This window comes from Eurypyga helias, unplaced genomic scaffold, assembly GCF_000690775.1.
Source record: "Eurypyga helias isolate BGI_N326 unplaced genomic scaffold, ASM69077v1 scaffold28959, whole genome shotgun sequence".
NCBI lineage: Eukaryota > Metazoa > Chordata > Aves > Eurypygiformes > Eurypygidae > Eurypyga > Eurypyga helias.
Genome location: NW_010274383.1, coordinates 1 through 24258, shown reverse-complemented (window position 1 = coordinate 24258; position 24258 = coordinate 1). Strand labels below are relative to the sequence as shown.

General features: G+C 44.0%; 1 protein-coding gene across 1 annotated transcript; it reads right to left on the bottom strand.

Moving 5' to 3' along the window:
- Positions 1–1726: 1726 nt before the first annotated feature.
- On the bottom strand, positions 1727–24034 carry RPA1 (replication protein A1, 70kDa; the record flags this gene model as incomplete). The annotated part of the gene is made up of 16 exons (XM_010159801.1): positions 1727–2746; positions 3131–3217; positions 6369–6476; positions 7743–7919; positions 8973–9105; positions 10399–10547; positions 12144–12283; positions 13367–13559; positions 13703–13771; positions 14859–14961; positions 15928–16060; positions 17222–17308; positions 22110–22198; positions 23008–23116; positions 23655–23733; positions 23987–24034. Coding segments are annotated over 16 exons (1812 nt in total), but the record flags the coding sequence as incomplete, so codon positions are not given.
- Between the last annotated feature and the right edge of the window lie 224 nt (positions 24035–24258).

The window sequence follows — 24258 nt, the reverse complement described above, 5'->3', positions numbered from 1 at the left end:
CCTCAGCCTCTCCTCATGGGAATTGTGCTCCAGACCCCTCCCCAGCTCCATTCCCTTCTCTGGACATCCTCCAGCACCTGAACAATTCTCCAAGAGTTCTAACCTATGATCAGGGGAAGGAAGCAAGATCTACAGATACACACATATATATTTTATATAAGAGGGAAATCATATCCCCCTCTCAGGATTCATTTTACTAAATTAGCTCTTCTGGGCCCCTCCTAAAACAGATCTTCCTTCTCCTACTCAGCAGCGTTGTCCTCCTCTGTACTCGCCCCAGCTGAGACTCTTTTCTGCCTCTATACGTAGCAGCCCAGAGCTGTACATAGCATTCCAGAGAAGATCTCACACAGAGGCTTATATAATCCTATGGCACTTGTACAGCTACACTAGAAATACCTTGCCTTAGCAGCTTGATGTTTTTATCATATACTAGCTGATTAAGGCATGATTAAAACCCTCCAACTCTTCAGTCACTAATGAGCATCCACTTTATAGCAGAGGGCTTTTTTTTTTTTCTATTAGTCCTCAAATAAATGACTTTTCATACAACCTGTTTTAAGCTGATTCTCTGGTGCAGTTCTCAAGGTCACGCAGCTGATCCTGTAAGATACCTTAATGCTTTTGAGTACTGACACCTTCCACCTCTGGGGCTCTAGGGTGAGGTAAACCCAGCGACCCCCTTGGGGAGCAAGGGCTGCCCCAGCGCAGGCAGGCACCCGACATCCTCTCCCGAAGCCGCGATGCCAGAGACACATGCCAGCACAATGCCCATAAAGGCTCCCTAGTGCCCACGGGCCTGACAATTGGGAATAACCTCAAGGAACACTGCATTACCACTGATTACCAGTCTTAAACTGGGAAGGAGGGCGGGAAGGAGACTGGTTAGCAGAGCGGAAAGCTGGATTATCCCCGCTAACCTACCATTTGTCAATCCAGAACCGCGCTGAAGACCGTAATTTTCTCGTCAACGCCTCATAAGCAAGGTCAGAGGGAACAAACACTTCAATAAAAAAAAAACATGCAAGACATCAGCAGAAGAACCCAGTCGTGATCCTCAGAATCCAGAGAGAGGAAGGGGTTGTTTGTGCAGTTAATGGGCCCAGGGTAACGTCCTTCGCGCCCATCAATGGAAACAGCCTTTACAGTTCCTGAACACAAAGGCTTAAGATGACAAACAGGAAGACACGGGCAATAAAAGGCACCAACTGAATACATGAAGAAACAGTGCTCTACAGAGCAAAAATAAATAAATAAACCTCCGTCTCGCTACCGGAGACCCACTGCAGTATTGCCTGGATGCTTGGAGCTGTGCAGCAAATGCCAAGCTGTGAGCTGCAGCCAGGGAACACATAATTAATGTGATTAGGAGCACACAGAGCTAGCATGCTCTGCTGACTGAAAAGCCCAGTAGCATAATTACTGTTTTCTGTACTAGCTCTATGTCTGAACAAATCTCAAAGCCTGGTTAGTTTTAGACTGCTGTGTAAACGTCAATAAAAATCCCAGAAGTGCCAGCTCATCAGCATTCTCAGGCACAGAAATGGTGAAAATATCACTGCATTTCCATGCTGTTAACATCAGGCAAAGAAGTCTCCATTCTTCAGCCTAACCTCAGAGTTTGTAATAAGGTAACATCTCCCCCAAGTGAATGTTTATTATGAAAGCTAATTAATTGCTTTCCAGTAACGAGAAGTCTTTGGTGTTCAAAGAAAGCAAAATTCAGTACACAGGCATTAAAGAGTGTTTATTGAAACAAAGCTCCCCCCACTCAAAAGACCTGTTTCTGATTAGCGGCATTACAAATAAAACCAAAGAAACTAAACATACAAACATACAAAATACATGTAGGCAGGAAATGCGAGCTAAAAATTGGCCAAAAATCCATAGTATTAATTGAAGAGAAAACTAAAGGAATGCTTTGTAGTTGCCTAGATTTCCCTGGGGGATGGAGAGTCAATGCTTATCTGCCTTCCTCAGAAGAGACAATTTTGATTAATATCAGACCCATCTGACTCAGTCTATTAAACCCTGAAGGAAGGATATTCTTCAGATATAAGAGATATGTCTTTGATTAATAATTCTACCATATTGCCATTCCAAGCATTAACAACTGCATGGCACCTGTGGAAAGAGAAAGCCTTTGAATTCTTGGGAAGGGAACTAACTTGCGCTAATAGACCTGTTCTCCTTCATCCATACCTGGAAGCTGCACGACGCTTTCCCTCCTACCCTCTGCCGAACCAGTCAAAGCGTCAAGGCTGCCTCTACTTTCTCGCAAAGACGACAGCGGTTATATAATTCAGCTTTACATACAGTAAGAAAGCAAAGTTACCCCATGCATTCTGAATGGTTTGTCTAAAGACCCTGGCAATCTACCTAGAGATGCCTCTTTAGTGCTGTCACAGCTTGACAGGCCGCAGCAGTCTGCAATAGCGTGGCTGTTAGAGAGCACTCTTACCTACCGGGGATCTATCTTCAGAGAAATGCATTCAATCACTTAGCCTGCCACACTGGACTACTACGCACAGTGTAACTAATGCCAAATTGTCACACAGGGTGGGGAAGAAGTTAATGTAACATCATCTACTGAGTTTTTCCTGGAAGCTTTAGCTTCCATCGGTCAGCACCAGCCCCTTCATCCCAGCTGAGCGTTTCTTCTGATGCTTGCGATCAACCTCCTACCGTATTCTCGATGGTTCACAGGTTTCACGTCCAATGCCGTAGCCTTAATACGCGACTCATCCTGTGAAAGAGTAACGTGGCATGTAAAACCAGCACTAAACTCCAGGCGCTTGGTTCTAACCTCCTTCTGTCCCAGTAACTATCGCTTTTGGTACCAGGGTTAGTGGGCAGCACAAACTTGACTCCCAGAGCAGCTATGCTGTTTTCATTTGAAACAAGCCAGGCTTGACGAACCCAAGAGGAAGCAGTGTTAGTGACAGCGGATCCCTCCTTCTGTGCTCAAGACCGACAGTATTTCCGTGAGCCAGCACCTTTGGAAATTTCTATTTGCTGTAAGCAAGTGTCGTTGGAAACTTCTCTCCACAAACCTAAGAGGAAGCCACGTCCTACGGAGACAAGTCACAAAAGCCACATGCTACATTATTTGCCTTCTGGGGATACTTACATTGTAAGTCTCCAGTTTTACTCGGATCCTGAACTCATAGGTGTTGAAGTTTGCATTTTGGAGCACTTCTTCAAACGCCTGCTCGTTCTGCAACAAAGACAGGTATCAGCTGCAGACATTCCAGCCTTCCCGTAGCACCGCCAGCTTTCGGAACAGCTCATCTTTTGCTGACGCCGGCAAAGCGATGGGGCTCACCGCATCACCTAGGCAGAGCCAAATCTTCCATCGAATTTTAGGTGCCAAAACCGTAACTTAAAAGTTTTTAAGGAAGTTTAGTGCAAGGTGAAAACTGTTTACCCACCTGGATAATGTACAGTCGCACTGAATCTGCAACCAAGTGTACAGAGCAGAAAAACTATAAACCCACCCGAGATGCTCTCACGCTGCCTAACTGCCCGATTCTGGTGTTCTGCTACGATCACAAGCACTGATAGTTGACTACTTCCCCATTAATTGTCTAATTAGGCATTCCATTTCTCTGCTTATCCATCAAGGCTGTACGCATCCTTCGCATCCCGACACAGACCTATTGGAGAGGTGGTTCTATGAAAAAGTGGATGCACGTATTCAACGTGCCTTTATAACCATTAGCAGACACTGCCATATTCATAACATAAGCTGCTTCTAATTACCATATGAATACTAAACATCACCCTCATTTACAACAGAATTTGTCAAAACAGTAGAAGAGCAGCAGACAAGTTGCAGCGACTGTGGAAAAAGTTGATTTTTTGTAGAAATTAGTTGTAAAGACCTTTGCTGACATTCCACAAAAAATCCTGCAGCCCCACGACAACACCGACACGCAATTATTAACGCGTTGCTATACCAGATGCCCTTGACTTGATCAGTCACTCCAGCAGCAGACAGAGCATCTGATCTGGAACTGAACCCACCTCGGCTCCACTCGGATTCCAAGCGCTACATCTGCTGTTTTTAAATGCACGCAGCACTATTTTACACTACACAGTCGTTCTCCCAAGGTTCGGGAAAGCACAACAAATGAAGGTGAACAGGAGTAGCTAGTTTCAGACTGCAAAATTTAGGCATATCCTTCCTGAATATTAAAAACCCCTTCTTCTGACCACCGTATGGATTAGAGGATAAGAAAACTCACTTAATAAAGCATTTGGCTTCTGTTTCCAGCTCTGCCACAAACTATGCTAACCATTAGTGAGTGGAAAAGGCTGTTAGCATACCAGTCACTGCTACCCTACGTTACCTCCTCTGGTAACAAGCGCAGCAGAGAAGCAGATGAAACACCTTGCACACATATCTATGCTCAGCGTGGTCGCCGGCTGTACGTGGACTCAACACGCACTGCGAGCGGTGGAAAGACTCCCCCAGCTTCACAGGACACTGCATCAGGGCTTCAGAGAAAAACCACTAAGAGAAGCTCCTTGAAAATGCATCAAGTACCATTTTTAAAGGCTCGTAAAAGTGTCAAATCAAAAACAATTTCTCCTGGAACACAAAGCATTCCCGCTCAAGGGCTCATTCCATATTGTTCCATTTTCTATCCTCAGCCATTAGGCAGCTCTTCAAAAGACATTACATGTTTGGACTGTTACACAGGCTCTGTCTCCCCTTCCCCACCCAGTTCTCTTCAGCATTAAAAGCGGCTAAGGAATTGTCTGAATTCTAGCAGAGATTAAGCATGACTGAAGTATGAAAATATTGACAAATTCAGAACATCTGAGAACGGAAACGTAGAAGGGCGAGCACATCTAACCAGAAAGCCCTAGCAATACACCTCCCTACAGAACAGAGGCGCAGGGAATTCCCAAAAACCATTCCTGTACGTGAAGTACAGGAAAACTAGCCCTGCTTTACTGAGCAGATGAGGTCTGTGACAGCGTCGCAGGAAAACCAGGACTACAACCTCCATTTCTCCTGCCTCCTTTCCCTCTCATGGCCAAGCAACGGGTTAACCAACACCCGGTGGATCCGTGGTGCTCTGGTCCCAGCCAGCCTCAGCCCGGGCGCACAGCAACACACGCGTGCAGGTCAAGAACGTGCTACGTTTCCACATCATCATTTACAAAAAAACAAACCCCAAAGCCACATAGATTTTATACAGCAGACAACTAAAAATGAGGAAAACACTATTCCAGTTGGAAGAAAGGAAAATGCAGCACAGAAGCGTACGGTGATGAAGCAAAGAAAATACCATTAGTGCTTAATGACATACAGCCTTAAAAACCGTTCTGATCTGTCAGGGACGGGTCACTTGAGACTCCCACCAACAACTCGTTTCACAGGTCACGGTTTCCATACGACCCACAAGGTTCCTGATGATATTTGGTGGGAAGGAGAGCGCCGTCAGAAGCAGGCTAACGCACACAAGTTCAAAAAGCTTCCTGCCTACTTACAGAGACACATACAACGTGTTCTGGAACTTTTTGGGTTTGTAAACAAGTTTTTGGAACACGTTAGGGATAATGTTGTCGGCATTCGTGGCTACAAGAGGGTTTTGGTTTTTTTTGCAGATTCTTCTAATCTAGGTACAATGCTACAAGAGCCTGTGCTTTCTGTGGGAGTCAGCGTGTTGGGGCTGTCAGCCCGCGGGAGGCTGTAGTACAAGCCATCAGCTGTCCCTCGAGGTCCAGGTGACAAGATCCCCGGCTCCGAACAGCAAAAGAGCTCAGAGGTAGACAGACTGACTGTGGGAGCAAACTATGGGGGAAACCAAGCAAATCTCTGTTCTCCAGGCAGATGGCCCGTGGAAAATAATCCCGAGGAGAGTAAACAAGTCCCTGCCAAGAACTTGAGACTGGAGAGAAGCAGCAATTTGCAAACTTGTAAAAGATAAAGTCCAACATCTGGAGAACGACCTTGGGCTACCAGAACCCTGAGCTGGCCTATCGCTCACAGAACGCGCAAGATCCAAATTCTTGCCAAATGAAGCAGAGTAGCCCTTTCATATGGCACTTTTGTATTTGTTTTAATGATGCTGTTAATTTCCACAGTAGCTACACGAACATAACCCGCTGCCTTTGCCACCTCTGCTGAGTTAGGAGTGCACACAGGGATGAGATGATGCTCCGATGGGTCAGTGCCAGTATGTGTTCCACACATACCTTACAGCTTTCTCTAAGCTGCCTTCGAAGTCCACATTACAAGCACATTTCCTTACCAGGAGGATCAAAGCAAGAAATTTGAGGGCAGTCCAACAACAAAGATGTGTGAAATACAGTTCAACTTTTAGACTAAAAATACAATAAGCTGATCGACTGACCTTTTCCTTCAGTTCTCCCAGGAAAGCAGCGTTGTGCCCAAGAATGAATTCCGCTGACTCTTGGAAACAAGTCACCCACTGATACTCTAGAGAGTCTGCAATGGTCACCTAAAAAACAACAAAAAACCCTCCAAGAGGTTATTTTGTCCAGTTGCAGGTTCCTCAGGGAAGACTGAAGCCAGTACAAAAGAAAAATTAGTTTCACAGCTAGAGAAGGGTCTTAAATTTCCAACTCTCAGAGCCCTGTGTACCACAGGTCCTTTCCATCACAGAGGATGGGAAGCAGTGACTTACTACTCATCTTTTAAGCTCCACAGAAACATCACAGTAACTTAACCCAAGTTAATATTGACAGGACATTGCCACAGGCCAACAGACGACAGTGGTACAGACAGATGGACATTCAGCTCCGTTCTGCTCTCGCTGATGAGCCGTGAGCAGGAACAGGTAGCCCAGAACCACCACCCAGGGGGACACCAGCAAGACCACAAACTGCACTTGCTTTGCACACCCCCGAGTACTTGCCCATAAAACACGTGTAATGCCGTTGAAGAAACTATCAAAACATTCAAGGACAAGACAGAGCAGCAAAAGCATCAAGTACTGGCCTCACACGCATTTCCTGGCTGCTTTGACAATTAGGAACAGGAAAACAGGAGACACGCTGTTCTGAGGGCCATGAGCGTACCCTCGGTATCCCCTTTATATTCTAGGAGAATGATCCCACTATGTAAAGTGGTTCATGCATTCCTAGAAGTTATCTGCCAGCAATTATTCAGAAGCAGTGTGTTTTAGCCAGACTGCGGGGATAGTTCCCTGCTCTCTGCATGCCCACCTGGCACAGCATTTCTAAGCAGCAGATACAGCCCTCTCTTATTTTGTACAAGAGAAGGTTCAGTGCTGAGGGTGTAAGCGGGCATCACAACACCAATCCCCAGACAACTTTCTGAAGCAGGCTCCATTAAAGCAGGAGGCAGAACAATACCTACCAAAAAAAATGTACTAAATATAGGGAGCAGCTGTAAAAGTGCAATTACTGCTCTCCAGAAATGCCATTTTACTTCAGTTTATCTTCACTACTGAAGAGGCGTAGGCCATCTGTACTCTGCACTGCATAGTACACTTGGAAACTAGAATCAACTGAGCTAGCATCAACTTTTTGGCAAAGAGAAAAGCTTTTAATTGGAGCACTAGGAAAACAAACTGCTAATCAGCTCAATGAAACATCCCTCACTCAGGTACAGCACACAAGGCGTTTAAATATCCTCTAACCCACGGACAAACAGCACTGACGCCCCGTTCTCTCCAAAGGTTCCCTCGGACCGCGCAAGGGAAACAGCCAGAAACCCTCTCTCCTCCAATCCCTTTACTTACCAGCAGCATCATGCGGTACTTGAAGTTGGGGAATTCACGATCACACTTTTCACAACGATACAGTCCATTTTGTTGGTCTATCACTTTCTTATTGCATTCCGGAGAGGGACAGGCCTGGTACATACAGTTCTCTTTGCGCAGATGTACGACTGTGCCCACACAGCTAAAATAATCTGCCTAGGAGGGTGAGTGTGCAACATTAGCCTCAAAATACTCAATGTTTTCCAATTCTGAATTAACTACAAAGCAAGGCACCCATAGTTGGATACTTAGGATTAGAAAGCTTAACAGCTATGGATTATTGGGAAACTGTAAATCAACTCCTCCGTTGCAATAATTTTCAGGCTTCCATTATGTTAAATAAAGCCCCTACAGCAAGATTATTTTGTGTTTCCATTGCAGGAAACTCCAATTGCTAGGTTTTTCTTTAGATAAAGCACATTTGCTTCTCTATTGTGTTTCTTCAAATCTCTACTTTTTCACAGGATTAAGATTCTGCGCTTTCCGATGCTTCTTTGGGGAGCCAATACAAAACCCAGAAAGCCTACTGTGTAGTATTACAGATAAGCATTTGATTAAACTATAGCCTACAGAACAAAATACCCACTCACCATACTAGAATAATCACCCTAATGGTTTAAGACCACGGTCAAGCCTTTCAACAGATCAACCGAGGTTGCTGAAGGAGCACGTGCAAAACCCACCCCCCAGGAAAACAGCTGAATTACAGGCAGAGGTTTTTCCCTCAGACAGAAGTTCTCATGTAGCCCTAGTGGCTTAGCCGTTAAGTTTGAAAAAAAAAATAAATTAAAAATACAAGTCAAGCAGCAGGATAAGCCTGGAGAGGTCACTGGACTGGAATGCCAGACCTGGGTTTTATTCCTAGCTTTTCTATTGACCCACCGTGCACCCTTGAAAACCACTTCCCTCCTAATGCACCTGCTTCTCCTAGAACACCTTGTGCTATTTATATAAATACCTTTGGGGTGAACTCTCCAACCCCCCACCATTTATACAAGGCTTAGAATTCTCTCACAAAAGCGGTATCATGTTGCAACATCAGCAACAAGCCTGGATTTATAATAAACAAAATAATTATTATTTAATAGCATCAATTATGAGCAAGTGAGCACGTGCTGCTCAAGGACTACTTCAATAAGCAGAGTGCCTGCATCAAGTCCAGCTTTTCCTTTTCTCCCCAACACCCAAGGCTTGTGCGTTCTGCTTTACCTTATCTCCTTGTCCCAAGTTCTCCAATTTGACTTCGGACAAAGTTTTCCAATTGGCATTCGTCCCAGCTGCTGGCCCGCCCCTCACATCAGAGATGGAGGCACCTTCCAGGAGCTGCCCCTCAGAGTCAAACCTGGAAGCACAACGATGATTCTATTTTTGGCTAGCGGGCCATACCGACTTATCAAAAGCTCACAGTTAGTTTCATGTACTTAATACATGAGGGATTTTTTTAAATCAATGATTGCAAAGGAAACAATTACAGTAATTTGTGTATATTGCAAACAAAAATTGCATTTCAGAATAATTTAATAGTCCGACTTAATTATCACAGTATTTTATAAACCCACAAAAGGAGGACAGCTCTGTTCTAGATAACTGCAATTTGTTTGCCAGCTAGTGGTCAAACCACGCACTGCATGCTTCTTGAAGGCAGGCAGATAACGAGATTTAAGGGCATCAAGATATTTCCATAATTAAAATTAAATTACATGGTACCATTATCTTCACAGCAGCTTCGAAAGAAAAAGCAAAATAGCGTTGAGCAGATTATGCTTCCTCTGTTAAAACAAGAAAGCGCAGCTTTTCAGCAGAAAGGTTGTATTGTCAGCCCATCGTGGTGGGGTTTTGTGATTTGAGAAACACACCAACGAGACTCCAACTCAACTTCAATTAAACCCTGACAGCAACAGCCAAGACCCACGACCAGTTTAAGCTTCAACAACCCTCAGATGTAGGGCAGAGCCACAGCTCAACGACAAACGGAGAAGGCCGTTACATTTTTATCCACGTTTGGGTGATTTAACTAGAACCTGAGAACCCAGAGTTCCCGAATCTGACGCTGCCGGCACTTTGTTGGTACGCAGGCCGCATCTCCCCATACCAGTGGTTACAGCAGACATTGAGCAGCCACCTACAGCAGAAGCAACGAGCCACCAAGAAATTACTTTGTTTTCCTGACAACAGTAAAAACGTTATTTTGCTATCTAAAAAAATATCTGATAAAGGACCAGACACTGGGAGAAGCGAACGTAGCTCCTCCGGTCCGTGCTAACGGTGCGTATCAGATCCCACACAATAGAAAAAGCCTGCAAAAAGAAAAATAATATCGTGCTCTCGGATAAAGTGGAGCTGGTCAAGCCTGATTTCATGCTGCCTTACAAGGCTTTGGGTCAGCATGCACTACTCCCATTTCAATTTTTCAAGGTCTGTCATGGAATTATAAGTTTTTGAACTGAACAACTTAAAAAGAACAGCCTTTCAGGCTCTAGTGCTTTCAAGGAAGAGAAGTTTCTATAACCCTGGAACCCATATCCTCTGCTACCTTTCTTCAGTACTACACAGACTGCTCAAGTGCAGAGAAACAGAACAAAACCAGTAGCCTGCAGCAGGCTGGAATGAATCAACACAAAACACATGCTCCTACCATCCTCGGAGCTTAAACGTCTCTGAGATGTCAGGGTTGATGACAATTGTACTGGAGGACATGACAGACAGGCTTCTACCACCAAAATCAGAGACTCGGGCTCCTTTGATGGCGACCACAGGTTGTCTAGAACCATCAAACTGTTCAGCCTGCACGTGTGAAAAAAACAGAAGACATTACCAGCATGATACGGTAAAGGTACGGAACTTGTGTGCGTAATTCACAGATCACAAGAGACCCAATCCAGATCCATCTTACTGTACTTAGCGGGTAAAGCCTAAACGATACCTCTAGGAGTTCAAGAAATGACCGTCAACAACTAAAGCTGTAATGCCAACACGCCATTTCCTGGGGAACCAAAGAATTCCTAAGTCTCACCACTAGTTTGGAAACCATTAGGAATTTTACACGTGGATTTTGGAAAGGGGGATGCATCAGGGGGAATGGTTTCTTGTTTCTCCAGACAGGAGGAATTATTTGGTCAGGTTAGACTCTTCAGGAGATGAACCAAATCACTTGGCTGGACCAAGCCAGTTGTGTCTGTTCTACTACAGCTTCAAAAGCAGAAGTGTAAGTATGCTGACCGAACGCTTCCTCTCGACTTCCCATTCTCTGCTTTTAATCTCATAAAGCTGCTTTAATGCTGTTCTATTGCCATCAGTTTGTTTTGCAAGTAAAGCCTGACACTAACAAACAGCCTCCTGGCACGAGAGAGGTTTGAAAGGTATAGATTTTCTGGACCCTACATGGCTTGGCGAGCGAGGGGAGGATTACAAACGAGCTGGAGGTAGCAGCAGCACTCACTGAAGCCGTGAGATGCAAAACAGAACTCAAAGCATTGCCCCGGCTGCCGGGGCGTGACTGTTACACAGCAGATTTTAACCCCGACTGTCTCAGCTGCGTGCTGTGCATCACTTCCCCGCGACGCTTCGCGTTGTCTCTATTGCACAAGCAAACAGATTTAATTGTAAAACGCAGACCCTGATCTCTGCTGGAAGAGTTACGCCAGGAATTGATTACCAGGAGCCTCTCCTCTAACAACCTGGTTCAGCCTCAAAACTTTGTGATACTGAACTTCCGTTTACTTCATTTCTGTCAGCAGGTGTTTGATGTTGTGTAGCTACCTAAAACCTTAGCGCACTTGATCATTTAGCCATAAAGCATCACCGCCAAGCTGGATCACTCCCATTTTATAGACTGGGATATAAATCCCCAAGTATCTACAACACCGGTGGAAAACAAAGTAGCCTGTTAAAAGGATAGAGAAGCCGTTGGCTGCAACTGCTTAAACTTTCCATTCCAAGGCTCTAGCACTTTAAAGCCCTGGTCTGCGATACAGCCTCTCAACCCCCTCGTTAAGCAGCAATTTATGCAGGGTAACGTGTCCCACCCTATGAATAAAATCACCTCAGATGAGACAGCCGTAGCCACTGGGCTTTTCCATAATCAAACGGCAACTGGGATCCTTTCCTAAACCAGAGGCCTGTTATCTCTGTCTCTGGGCTCAAGACAATGTCTGCAGTTGTTCGGAACACATTAGTCAGATCACGTCAGCAGTTTGTCAAAGAAAGGTTAAGAACATCACACCTGAATGAAACCAGACAGTCTTTCACCTTCTCTCTGCCCCTGACTGTTAAACACCCAGGACTCTTTCTTAGTGCTACGCCCATCTCAGATGGGAACAGCACACATTGCCTCACCCCACACCAAGGAACGTTTGCTCAAGAGCAGGTAAGAGCACATACCTCATTTCCCCACAGCGTAGCTGTCACCAGTTTCCCTGACGTATCCATCAGGTGCACGTTCCTCTTGGACACCTCCCTATTGCTAGCTTTCACTATAATTTTAGTGACATCTTCATAGCTCTTACAAATCCCAATTACATCTGAAAAACAGTTACAATTTATCGAGTTACTCAAGGGTCACAACTGGGTAACACAAGGTGACAAGAGAAGAACTCAAACCTACAGTCAGATTTTTACCTTGTATCCTAGCTCCTTACTCAAGCCATATCAGATATGGAAATGAAGTGTACTGTGGTAGGAATGCTCCAATACAGAACTCGAGTGCTTTAATTTTGTTGACAAATCCATTAGGATATTCATGTATGCAAGCCTCGCCACATTAGCGAGATCAAGGCACTGGACAATCTTTTCCCATCGCGTTCTGTCAAAGGACTTCAGCCCTGATCCCGTAACACACACACTTTGCCCGAGAGACTTGTGCTTGAGCAGCAAAAGGGTTTCCAAGTTAATGTAACACCACAAAGCAACAGGCTAGTGGCTTCACTGTCCCCGACTGTAAGCTGCGACTTAAACAAGTCTGGAGGTAAGAGCAGTAAGAGCTGTGCCCTTTGCACTCTCTAAAAATAAGCCATTTTTAATATCAGAGATCTACCTTTAAAATCCCTAGCTGAATGCCTCTGAATCACAGGCATCTTGTGCCTGTGAAACCTGAGATCCCTCGCCCCCACCCAAGCCTCCGATTTTTTCCGGAGTACTCTGCCCAACAAATTACAGAAAAACAAACCTCCAATACTTCACAAAGCAAGCCAAAACAGTCATGCAACTTGGACTTGGATGCAACACATTATGCCAAAATCCCTACCGAGATAATTAGATAGTGAAAGAAAGCAAGACCACGGAAGGTACGAAAGGCACACGTGCTGAGCAAGGACACTTTCCTTTCAGCTCTCCTCTGTGGAAAACAGTGATCATAGTACAACAAATGTATCATTTACTGACTTTAGTTTGAGGAAAAATCATTATATATTGTTTGCAGAACAGAGCAAAGACATCTTATGGGGCCAGGTGCCTGAGGTGTTTCTAATGGCAACCGTCACCAAATAACTTCTTTTAAGAGACCACCCCACTTGAAGCACTCTATGCTCACTACCCTCCCAGTATTCAGGGCACAAAAGTAAAACTTCAAAGCTTTGGAGTTTGCCGTTTTGCAACTTAAGACTGACCAACAATTGAGTCTCTGGGCGTGTTTTCCAAGTCAGAGATGGAGACGAACTCAAACTGAACAGATGGAAGGTGCTGGGCATCATCACAGGGCACAATCGAAGTCTCATTAGTGAATGTAATCTCATAGTCATTCCTAACAGCTGTATATTGCTTGTTAGCAGTCTTCAAATTGCCTTTGGTAAAATAATATACCTACAGGAGAAAGCAATGAGACAGAGGATATTATCAGAAGTCAGATGGAGAAAATAGATTGCGTTCACCTCTAAAAATCCTTGCTATGTCCAAGCTTCCCTTTCCCAGTCATGTCAGTCTATGAAAGCACAGTGCTACCATACCTTGTTCAATTCAATGAGCGGAAAGAGCTTGTCTGCTTGATCATTGAATGCAGTAGCTCTAATCTCCCCCTGTGGGAAAATAGGAGAGCTGGTCAGAACTGAAATTCAGCAGGGGAAAAAAAAAAAAAGGAAATCTTTGCAATGGTAAGTGGCACCAGTTCCACAGACACAGCGTGGTCTGCCAGCCTGGCTCCAGGCAGGAGAGAAACAAACAGCACTCTCCCCCGCGCTTGCGGTTAGAGCTAAACCGACATACCCTCCACCTGACCATCACATCTCATAGTCAGTCTCAGTCGTACACCTAGAGCTTCGGAGAAACACGAAGAACAACATATCTCATACATACTCCTCCGAAAAGCTACTCGTAAAACCAGCATTAATTGCCACTACAGGCAAAAAAACCCATAGATAACAAATAGATCAGGCAGCTCCCCGAGTTCCCACGATATACTGTGGTATCTGCCACTCGTACACGGTGTCTTCAAGTAAGAATTAACAACGATTATCAACTCCTGGGTTGTAAATACCGTAAGGCGGACAGTTTGCAGAGGGGACAAATGGCTGATGACAACATGTTACATTTTTAACCTCCCATTTTACACTAGGCATAACCCAGCAGAATCTTGTTTGTTTTCAGGACAGAAGGCTGTAATTTGACAAGAGGTTTGACAAACTGCAGGTTTAGTTAGATTAACCAGACACCATTCCCCAAACAAACCACAGATGAAATTTCTTAGTATTACAATAATTGTACGCCGATTTCCTCATGAAAGCTTACAACTTGGAGGCAATGCTCTTCCCACTCCTGGTTTTGTAACAAGCAAAGATGAGACTTCGTTCTCCATCTACAGGAAACCACCACAAACCTCGCTATTAGGTTGTCAGTTTTCATAAACAACTATATTTTGAAGCTGCAAAAATTCAGTCACACACTATAGACTTTGATAAAAAACAACCAGCAATGCCATACATTTAAGACTTCATTCTGGATACAAACTGAGTTGGTGATGCTTAACTTAATGAATACAGGAATACAAGCTTCAGCTGTAATAAAAACCCATTTCGTGTAATACACTTTATTTCCCCAGTTCTGTCTTTATGAAGGGTTCATCAGCATCTGGCACGCATTATCTTGTTCTCAACATATGACACTTACGCTTTCATCAACTAGGTCTATAGAAAAGAGCTTTCCTTCACCACGGGCGTTGCACCACGTGCGGATATGGCTTTTTTGGGTAACACGAGCGCGAATGGTCCACCTGAAATTGTGCAAGAAATCACTGTTGGTGTTTTGTTTGTGTTTTTTTTTTTTTTTTCTAAAGCAGAGATTGAATTGACAAGCCTTTGGAACTGGAATGTCACTGTTTAAAAGCCAGGATCTTTCCAGTGCACCTCAGCAACTCTACCTGCTTTTCTGCTGCTTTCTATTTTAATGGCCTACTCTATTAAAGGCAAAAAGTTGTAGAGAAAGCAACAAAGCCAGCCACAAAGCATCTAGTATGATAATAGCAAACAATCCTTCTGCATAGAAGCAGGCCTCGAATCTTTTACTCTTCTAGGGTTCATTTCTCATACTGCAGTTCGCCGGTGCTGAAAAGCTGTGCTAGAACTCAAGAGCTCAATTATAGGATTCGCATTTAACTTGGGTAATCAAATCAGTTTGCATAACTTAAAAATGTCATTCACGAAATAATTACATCCTCATGATTTTCAACAGAACGGTAACCGAAGTGAATAGCTTACGGTGCTGTTTTGTCATTCAGTTACCAAAAAGAAGGTTGTTTTAGGTAAAAAAAAAAAAAAAAAGTAGTCAACTGACTTTCAACTCAAATATGAGAAATCAATCAGGCTCAGCAGGGTAACTTCCCCAAGACAATGCAAAGGCAAATCTGCAGTTGTCAGTGTTGATGAAATTAAAAAAAAAAAAAACCCACACCAAAAAAAACCCCGAACCACACACATGCAAAAAAACACGAAACAAAAAACCTTCCAAAAAAAACACAAACAAGAAGTAAAATCCAAAACAAAACCTGTTTCTGTGGAGGTTTTTTGTTTGGTTTGGGTGATCTTGTTGTTACCGTTGGTTCTGTTTGTTTGAAGTTAACTGATGGACTCAAAAGAACACAAAGAACGAGCTGACAGATTCATACAGGAGAACGCGGAAGACACTCCTGTTCTTTCATGCCCTGACATTGAGCAATACCTGGCAAATCGTGAAAACTCACTTGGACTGGTACGGGTTCAGGCTGGCAATCGGCACTACTTTGGCCTGCGATCCCCCCGGTGTCTTCACTGCACTGGGAGCGCTCGCTTTGCCAAACTGGTTGCTGGGAGCATGGTACTTAGGAGCAGCAGGACCTTCCAAAAACCACAAAGCATAGAGAATATCAGCCCTGCAGACAAACGCCAGGTTAAAGCCAACTCACAGTGCAAGGACAGGCAGGATGTTCACCCCCATGCTACGGGGATAGAAGGAAGTTATGCTTGACACCAGGCGGGCACAGAAAGCTCCGCTCACTGTGCTATGCGGGCACCAGAGTGGCTGAGGGTTTGTCGAATCCCTTCTGCTCTTGGTCACAGGTATTTTCCAGGCTGCAAACTCCTGCAGAAGACGCACACTCAGACTTTTGGAGCGCTTACACTGCATGTGGAGATGTGTCTGGAGTCAATCACTTAAATGCAGCCTAACTGGGAAGCGCCTAGTTAGCAGTACACTCTGAAACAGGGCACAGCAAGCTTTAGATACACACAATTTGGGGGAGCAACCAAGGAATGGTACCTCACAGCCAAGTCATTTCCTTCCCTAAAGCAGTACTGCTAATTCTACACTGAATCTTGTTTACGTACCAATGCAGAACTCCTACAATCAGCTATAAGTACAGGAAGGGTTAGTTTTCTGTTGCAGTAAGCAAATGTCAAAATTCTACTATTTCAGAATAGTTCTTAAATACTGGAGTAAAGAACACAAGTTAAAGCAACACCATGAGTCAGGACTTTGTCAGCTTTTTGCTTTGAAAGAAAACTTCTATAGGTGACATTTGACTGCCTTCTTCAGCATCTCGCTACCTCAAGTCTTGATCAAAAAATGGCATTTATAGATGTACCATCAAATTATTTCAGTCCTGTACCACCTCCACCGCATGGCTTCAGTATCTCAGCCCTGATAGGATGCTCTTGGTCTGCTCCAAACTGATCTACTCAGGCGTCCACAGAGCACTGGTCCAAGAATATGCAAAAGTGCATCAGACTGGGTGTTAACAATGCTTGACAAAGTTGTTCCCTTTTTTATCTTGGGCAAGAGGGACAGATTTTCCTCTTTTTTCTTCTTCTTCCTTTTTTATTATTAAATCCAAGTGTACAGTAGCCTCTTGAGAGAATTCACCTTTTTAAGCTATGGGTTAGTCTTTAACGCAGCGTTTCTCCTGCACCCCCGTTACAGAAAGGATCCCTTTTAAATCTAAGCCATAGTTTTGTACTGCACAAATGGAAACCAGAATTCCTGCCTGGGATTACTCTTACCTGCTGCTGACAAATTGCCGTTTTGCTGCTGTGGGTTGCAGGGTGCTGGGTTTGCTGCTGGAGCTGAAGAACGTTGCTGCCCTTGCCCTGGTAATCAAACAGAAAGAGACCATATAGTACAGCAGGGAGCACAGTAATTAAAACTACCCTTAAGCCTTTTTTAGGCAATAAGGCTTGCATGAAAAAATAATTTAAAACATGGAGAACAGATGCTAAAATTCAGGTGTTACAAGACACAGCAATAGCAAGCTATCTGTGGAACAGTATTGCCATGGAGGAATTTCAGTCAAGATCTCTTTCCTCAAGCAACTGCTTTCTACTTGGAAAGAATTCAGGGTTGACAGTTATTTAAAAGGACAGCAGTGAAGCAATCTTGACAACTTCTCTGTTTTTATAAGCTTCTCTTGCTCTGACAGGTACTTTCTGCTACTACCTAACAGCTCAGATAAACTGCAGGAGAACTCTCTCTTAAAATTCAGAAAGGGCCAAAACCCCGCTGGGTAAAGTCAAACCTGAAGTTAACAGAAGATAAAGAAAACACCTGCTATATTTCATTTCCAAATACAAAGATATTTAATGTGGGTATGATGGAGTCGTCATTTCAGCATTCACCATGGCACCCCTTGGGAACCAGCAGTATATTGCAGAGGGAGCAAAGCGAGGCCACAGTAAGTACACAGCATACATTTTTTTAGATTCCTGGACTTTCACTCACCTTGACAGTAAATTACAAGAGAAAGAGCAGATTGACATATCTAGAGAAATAGTACATTACAAGACTGATCTACAGTTCAAAAATTTGAATTCCTTTACAGAATAATTGTCCTATCATATTTTACCTCCCGATGAGAAAAACATCCAACGTTTTCATTTTTCTGGACAAAACGAATTCATAAGCCTTTGGTTTGCAGGAAGTCCTAGGCCTGAGCAGGCAAAGCTCCCCTGATTTGGGGTGCGAGCAGGATGATAGTCAGAGGAAGCGGGAAAGGTGGTCAGGCAAAGCCCATAAGCATCAAAACGAACAGAAGCAGAGAATCCCAGAATGGAATGGCAAGAAAGGATGGCACTGAAGCAAAAGGAGCAGAAGAAACACAAGGAGACCATGAAGCGGCATCACCTAATGCTGTGTAGTCTACAGGGGTAACCCTCTGGTTATTTTTAAACCAAAACAAGGTCCTTGCACAAAACCAATCCGCTCCTCTAACTTGCCGCAGTAGTCACATCGGTGAACTGGTGACAGCAATCTCCCTAGCAACAGAGTGACGTCAAGCAGCAGTGTGGATTTACTGCGGAACCTGCTAGACGGAAGAGCCACATTCACCCTCGCTCAGCGAACCCAGGTACCCCGTGGGCCCAGCCCAGGCCAGTGCTCAACACCCTGAACTCATTTTGTATAGGAGAAGGGAAAAAAAAAAAACCCAGTAAAACATATTAAGAGAAAATACATCTGAGCGGGGAAAGAATATTCAAGAACAGGAATGTCTATATGCAACAGCAAGAGATTTCCTGCCTACTTCCGTTACAAATGCTTTTTCCCTAGGATTTCTTAATTAAAACCCCCCACCAAAACCAAACAAAGACCACCACATGCCTTAGAACACTTGTGATTTTATGTTCCATAAACACATTTTAACACCACAGCCTGGTGTTTCTCAGCAGATTAAGAATATATGAACACATCTGTGCACATTTTCAAATACAGGAGTGGCAGAAATATCTCTCCAATTTTCTCGCTTGTGGAGTCCAGGGACTCCTAAACTATGATTTTCGGTGGCTGGTGGCCTACAGATCACTTAGGGCACTCAGAAAACTGACTCCTCTGCCTGGTTTTTGCTGTTAGTTTTTATTAGCAGAAGCTGAAAAACAACTTGAAATATCTGATCACATTTCTGCTACATATTACTGGGTGAGTCAAACCCAGGACCTCTGGCCAAAGCTAGCTGCACAGCCTACTCCGGTGTAACAGCCACCTAATGGCAGCCCTCTGCTTCCAGTGATTTGTCACGAAGACATCCTGCCAGGGTGACAGGACACCTGTCCCAGAGCTGAGAGGCAGTATGGGCAGAGGAAGGAGAGAAAATGCACTTTGAAAGAACACACATCAAAAGGCAATGGTGGGAAGGGAAGATGCAAGAGGTGATTTCTTCCTGGAGAGGGTGGGAAGCACTGGGACAGGTTGCCCAGAGAAGCTGTGGATGCCCCATCCCTGGAAGTGTCCAAGGCCAGGCTGGATGAGGCTTGGAGCAACCTGGTCTATGGAAGGTGTCCCTGCCCATGGCAGGGGGTGGGACTGGGTGGGCTTTAAGGGTCTTCCCAACCTAAACCATTCCATGATTCCATTCTACGATTCCATGAAGGGAATGTGTAAGTACACAAACATTTCAGTGCTGAAAGCGTAATGACAGAAGTTAGACATGAGTCACAAGTAACTGTTACCATAAGAAGAAAGTCCAGCATCAGAGTAATTTGTATGAGATTAATGGCAGTAATAACATTGCCATCTAGGTGGGTTTTTTTTTACCATGAACTGCTCAATCTTGATTTTCAATACTATTCTGAAATGCTGCCTGCAAAGTTTTTGTGATGCGTATTAAGAAGATTGTCTCCTTGTTAGGCAGATTAACCTCCTACTGCTCAAGCACCAAGTGGCCAAAAGCCAGCTTCTCACTCGCCGGGTCCTACTGTGGTATTACAGTCCAGGAAAGACTATTTCTTAATCCTGGTTCTAGCAATTTGAGCTCTGTATTTCACATAAGACCAAAAATAGGACTAAACAGTCTTTTTAAGATACCTGAACATTTGTGCCATGAAAACCACAAAGTGCTCATTCTGCATGAGCTGAGCGTTGATCAAAAATATAGATTCTTAATATATACAAGAACTTAAAGAATCTGCAACTTCAAACACGCCTCTGCCATTTTATCAAGGCCGTCATGACAAACCATGCAGAGCTCAGCCCTGCAGAGCAGAAAGGTTAAGCGTTCCTAATCTACACCCTTAGCATCTCCTGTAACTGAAACCTTATTTAGTATCAAACAAAAGGGTATGAAGCCTGCAGAATAACGTCAGCGTTCAAATGAAACGCACCCCACGTCAAATCTGACACCTCTGTACCATCTAGTGCACGACCACACTCGCTATGAGCACAGTCCTGCAACGCTGCAGTCTCTAAAAGCACCTAGGTTGGAAAGCTTCAGCGCTCAGTACCTTTGTAAGCCCCAACGAAGAACATAACTTTGCACAAAGTCATGGCAGTTTTACCAAAATTTCTAATCTTAAAAGGTGTATTTTCAGCTCAGTTCTGCAAGATACCAGATTCCCAGTCGTTTCTAAGCAACAATATGATAAATGAAAACCAGTATAGTTCACAGGCTCTTGTGCCGCACAAGCGAGGGAAACGGGAGAAAGACACAAACCAGTCTGCTCGACAGCTATTCTGAAAATCTTGGTCTCTACAGCAACTGTGGGATTAAACTATAAAATCTGAGATGTCAACACATTTTTAAAACAGCAATTAACTACGTAACTATCAAAGGAACAAAGGATTTTTTAGACTTATTTAACAAACGCCCCTCTAATTCCCTAGGAAAAAGAAAAGTTAATGAAGAAAGATGTCTTTGCCTCTGCAACAAAGTCTAATTTCTACTTCGATTAGTAAAGTAGATTGTTAACCAGAATGGCAGTCCAGGAAGGCACTGTTTGTCCAAAGCATCCTACAGAAAATTGTTGCCACTAATGTGTGGTCCCTTAGTAATAAAAATGTTAATTCGCTTCCACCAGGAAAAAAATAAGTCTTCAAGAAGAGCTATTTGCTATTAAATTTCAGCCATTATCTATCTGTGTATACGTCAACGATGGAGCCGTTCAAATATTTTTTTTAAGTGCTTATTATCCTCTCTCTTTTGTAAAGATCAGAACTGGAAGAACAGAACATACTTTTGACCATACCTCAGTGGGGGGGGGGAAAATATATTAATTCAAACAAACAAAATGTGTGCCTGAGAACTGTAAAGCGAGCAAACGAGGAACACGGTTACTTATGACACATAATAAAAGGAGAAGAATCGTGGCCCTAATGGCCACGAGTAACCCTAATGGCCCACCCATCTGTGGCAGGGCAGGAACGGTGCTTGGGGAAGTCTGGATGCTGGCCATGTTTTCATAGCAGTCTCTCATCCATGTACTTGAGCAACTGAAGTTTTTAGTGCTTCCTGAACCTAACATTCATGCAGAGGATGTATTGTTATGTTTAACAGCCTGTAATGGATTTTTCTTTCACGTCTAATTGCTTTTTGAACCTGTGCCAGTTTTCAGCACCTACCTCAGCAAGTTTTGTAATTCAACCACTTGCTGCCTGGGGGTGCGGTACAGCCTTTGTTTCAAAGCCACTCCCTGACAACATGAGGGCTAAAGAGCATCAAGTGAACGTAGAAAAGAGATTCATCATTCTTTATTCATCTCCTCAACGCCATCTTACAGTTTCATAGATCATTATTACATCCTCCTCATGCTGTTCTCTCTCCAGACAGAAGAAATACTAATCTATTTGGTTACTCATTATGAGGAGACATAGAATAGCTTCCGCATACTTACTGGAACTCTGTGTAATCTGTAAGAAAAACCTGTCCACGTTATCATAAGGGATAGGGACTTCCCGATACCGTGAAGAGACTGGAGCTCCAGCCACAGTGTAGAGTTTATCAAAATATGACCAAACCTCATTTTGTGTTACGCAAATAGAAAGGATTTTCAAGAGCTGGAGGTCGCTGTTGCAGGCAGAAGAAAGCTGAACATGTCTGACTGCTTCTTTTTGAGTGAAAGAAACAGAGAGCTGAAAGGCGATCACACCAGACAGTCTGCTCAGAGAAGTATTTTAGAGGACACTCACCTTCATTGTACGGCACTGGATTGCCGATATTCCCACCAACCTTATCAGCAGTTTTCAGAACATTTACATCCATCAGTATAACCACTCTCCTACAAACACAGAGCAGACAGCAATAAAGAGTTGTAGTCTCTCTGCAAGGCTGAGACTCTGAATATCCTTTGAGGCAGATAAGATAACCAAATAGGGGCTGATTCTGTGGATGAGGGATCTGAGGACAAAAGCTCTCCACTGTCAACCCTCTCATGAGGTACAAGTAGGCTTGAAACGGTATCACATTCCACCAAGGACAGCCCATGGCAGGCTGAATAGGCACACAAAAAATGGCTTGAAACAACACAGCGTGTCAAAAGCATGCCACATCTTACAAGACAGACTATATTCCCTGACTCAAAAGAAGTTATATCCCCTCCACAAAAAAACACTGAATAAAACCAATATGAACCTCAGTCCATATTCTCCCTGCCATACACATAGTTCTTCTATAATCTCTCAGATCCCTTCCCATTTGCAGTATCCTACCTCCCTGCCCTCAAATTTTCTTAAGACCAGATTCCACAACACCCAAGTAACAAAAGAAAAATCTTCAGTTTCTTTTCCACAACAGATAATTTTAAGAGAATTTTAATGAAACTTTATACAGTTTGGAGTATTCCAACTGGAAACTTTATTTTCTAAATCCCTGTGCTAGCCATATCTGAACCTACTGCAGTCACATTCTGTAAGGTTTTCATTCTGTGATTACTTGTGCTGTACGCTTTCCCCCTCCTGCACCCTAAAGACCGAATATTTCCAGGTAATCCCAATCAAAAGCATTCAGTCTCTGCTTAGTCGCTGAGGACAGAGCACCCACTAGTGAGGCTGCCGTTCTGTAGAGCCGTACCTGAAGAAACACACGTACCTTCCATCTTTCAGGCTGTTGACGATGAATTTGTTAACCTGGCAAATACACTGGGCTGACAAGCGTTCCTCTTCCACCAGAGGGTTCAGCTGTGTTGCCAACATGAACGCTGCAGGAACAGGAGAAAAACATAGCAAGAATTAACACGCGCCAGCCTGAAAAGGGGCTGCCATGGCTGGCCACAAGTTTTTCAGCCAGTCTTGTGTTGCATCAGACCTACAACTTGCTCAGTTAACAGGTAGAAAACAGTGTAATCATTAACAAGTCACCCAAACTGAGCATAAATGATACTGTATTTATTCCCCAAACTGCAGAGTGCAGTGGTAGCTAGAATGACCATAAATCAAAGGAGTCAGAGAAAGAATAGGCTAAACTACTTTAAAAATCACTGTTACAAAAACATGCATAGCCTTCTATATTTTCATTATACCCTGTAGTGCGTTAATTGCTTAAAGCTCACAAAGAAAGTTCCAGAAGAGAAGGGTTTTGTCTTAATGTTAAAATGCAGTTGCACTTGAGTCTGTGGTCCCCATACGAGCCACGCTGTCCTTCAATACTCGTTTCACACCTACACACTAGCCCAGAAGCTTTAGCACCATTACTATCTCCCCACTTACAAAAATCTCACTGCAGCTGGTCATACTTACAGGAGAGTGTGTTAACCCCATCGCTCATCAACACTCGGTAACGAGGCGGCCCGTTTCCTGTAGCAATAGCCCGCGTATTCTACAGGGAAAAGCAGATTATTAGTTCATTTGGTCGGAAACTTTAAAAACATGAATGGACGTCATTTGCTCATGACTTGTCTAGGCAGCACTTGCGGTTTTTGAGCACTGGTATCAACAGCGCAGCCCAAGTTATGTAAAAGGAAATTAGAATTCCATCAGCCTTGCCCAACTCATCCAAAGAGGCGGCTTGCTGATTGGAGGCGCACGCCACCGCTAACGGACTGGCACGAGAAGTAAAGGGAAGTACTCACGATGACTTGCAGGACAGGCTTGGAGACGTTCTCCCCCTGCATTATGGCCTGGGGAAAGGAAAAAGAAACCCTCAGAAGGGCGTTACCACCTCGCTCGGTAACGCTTCATGACTTACAGCTAAGGAGTCACCGCTGAACAGCCAGAGACACTGAAACGGTCACGATTGCAGGAGGCAGCAAGGGCCCTCCCTGCCAACGGGGACCGGGCCCAGCTTCGGGCCTGGTTTCTCCCCTCAGAACCGAGGGAAAGTTAGTTCCCAACACCTCCACCC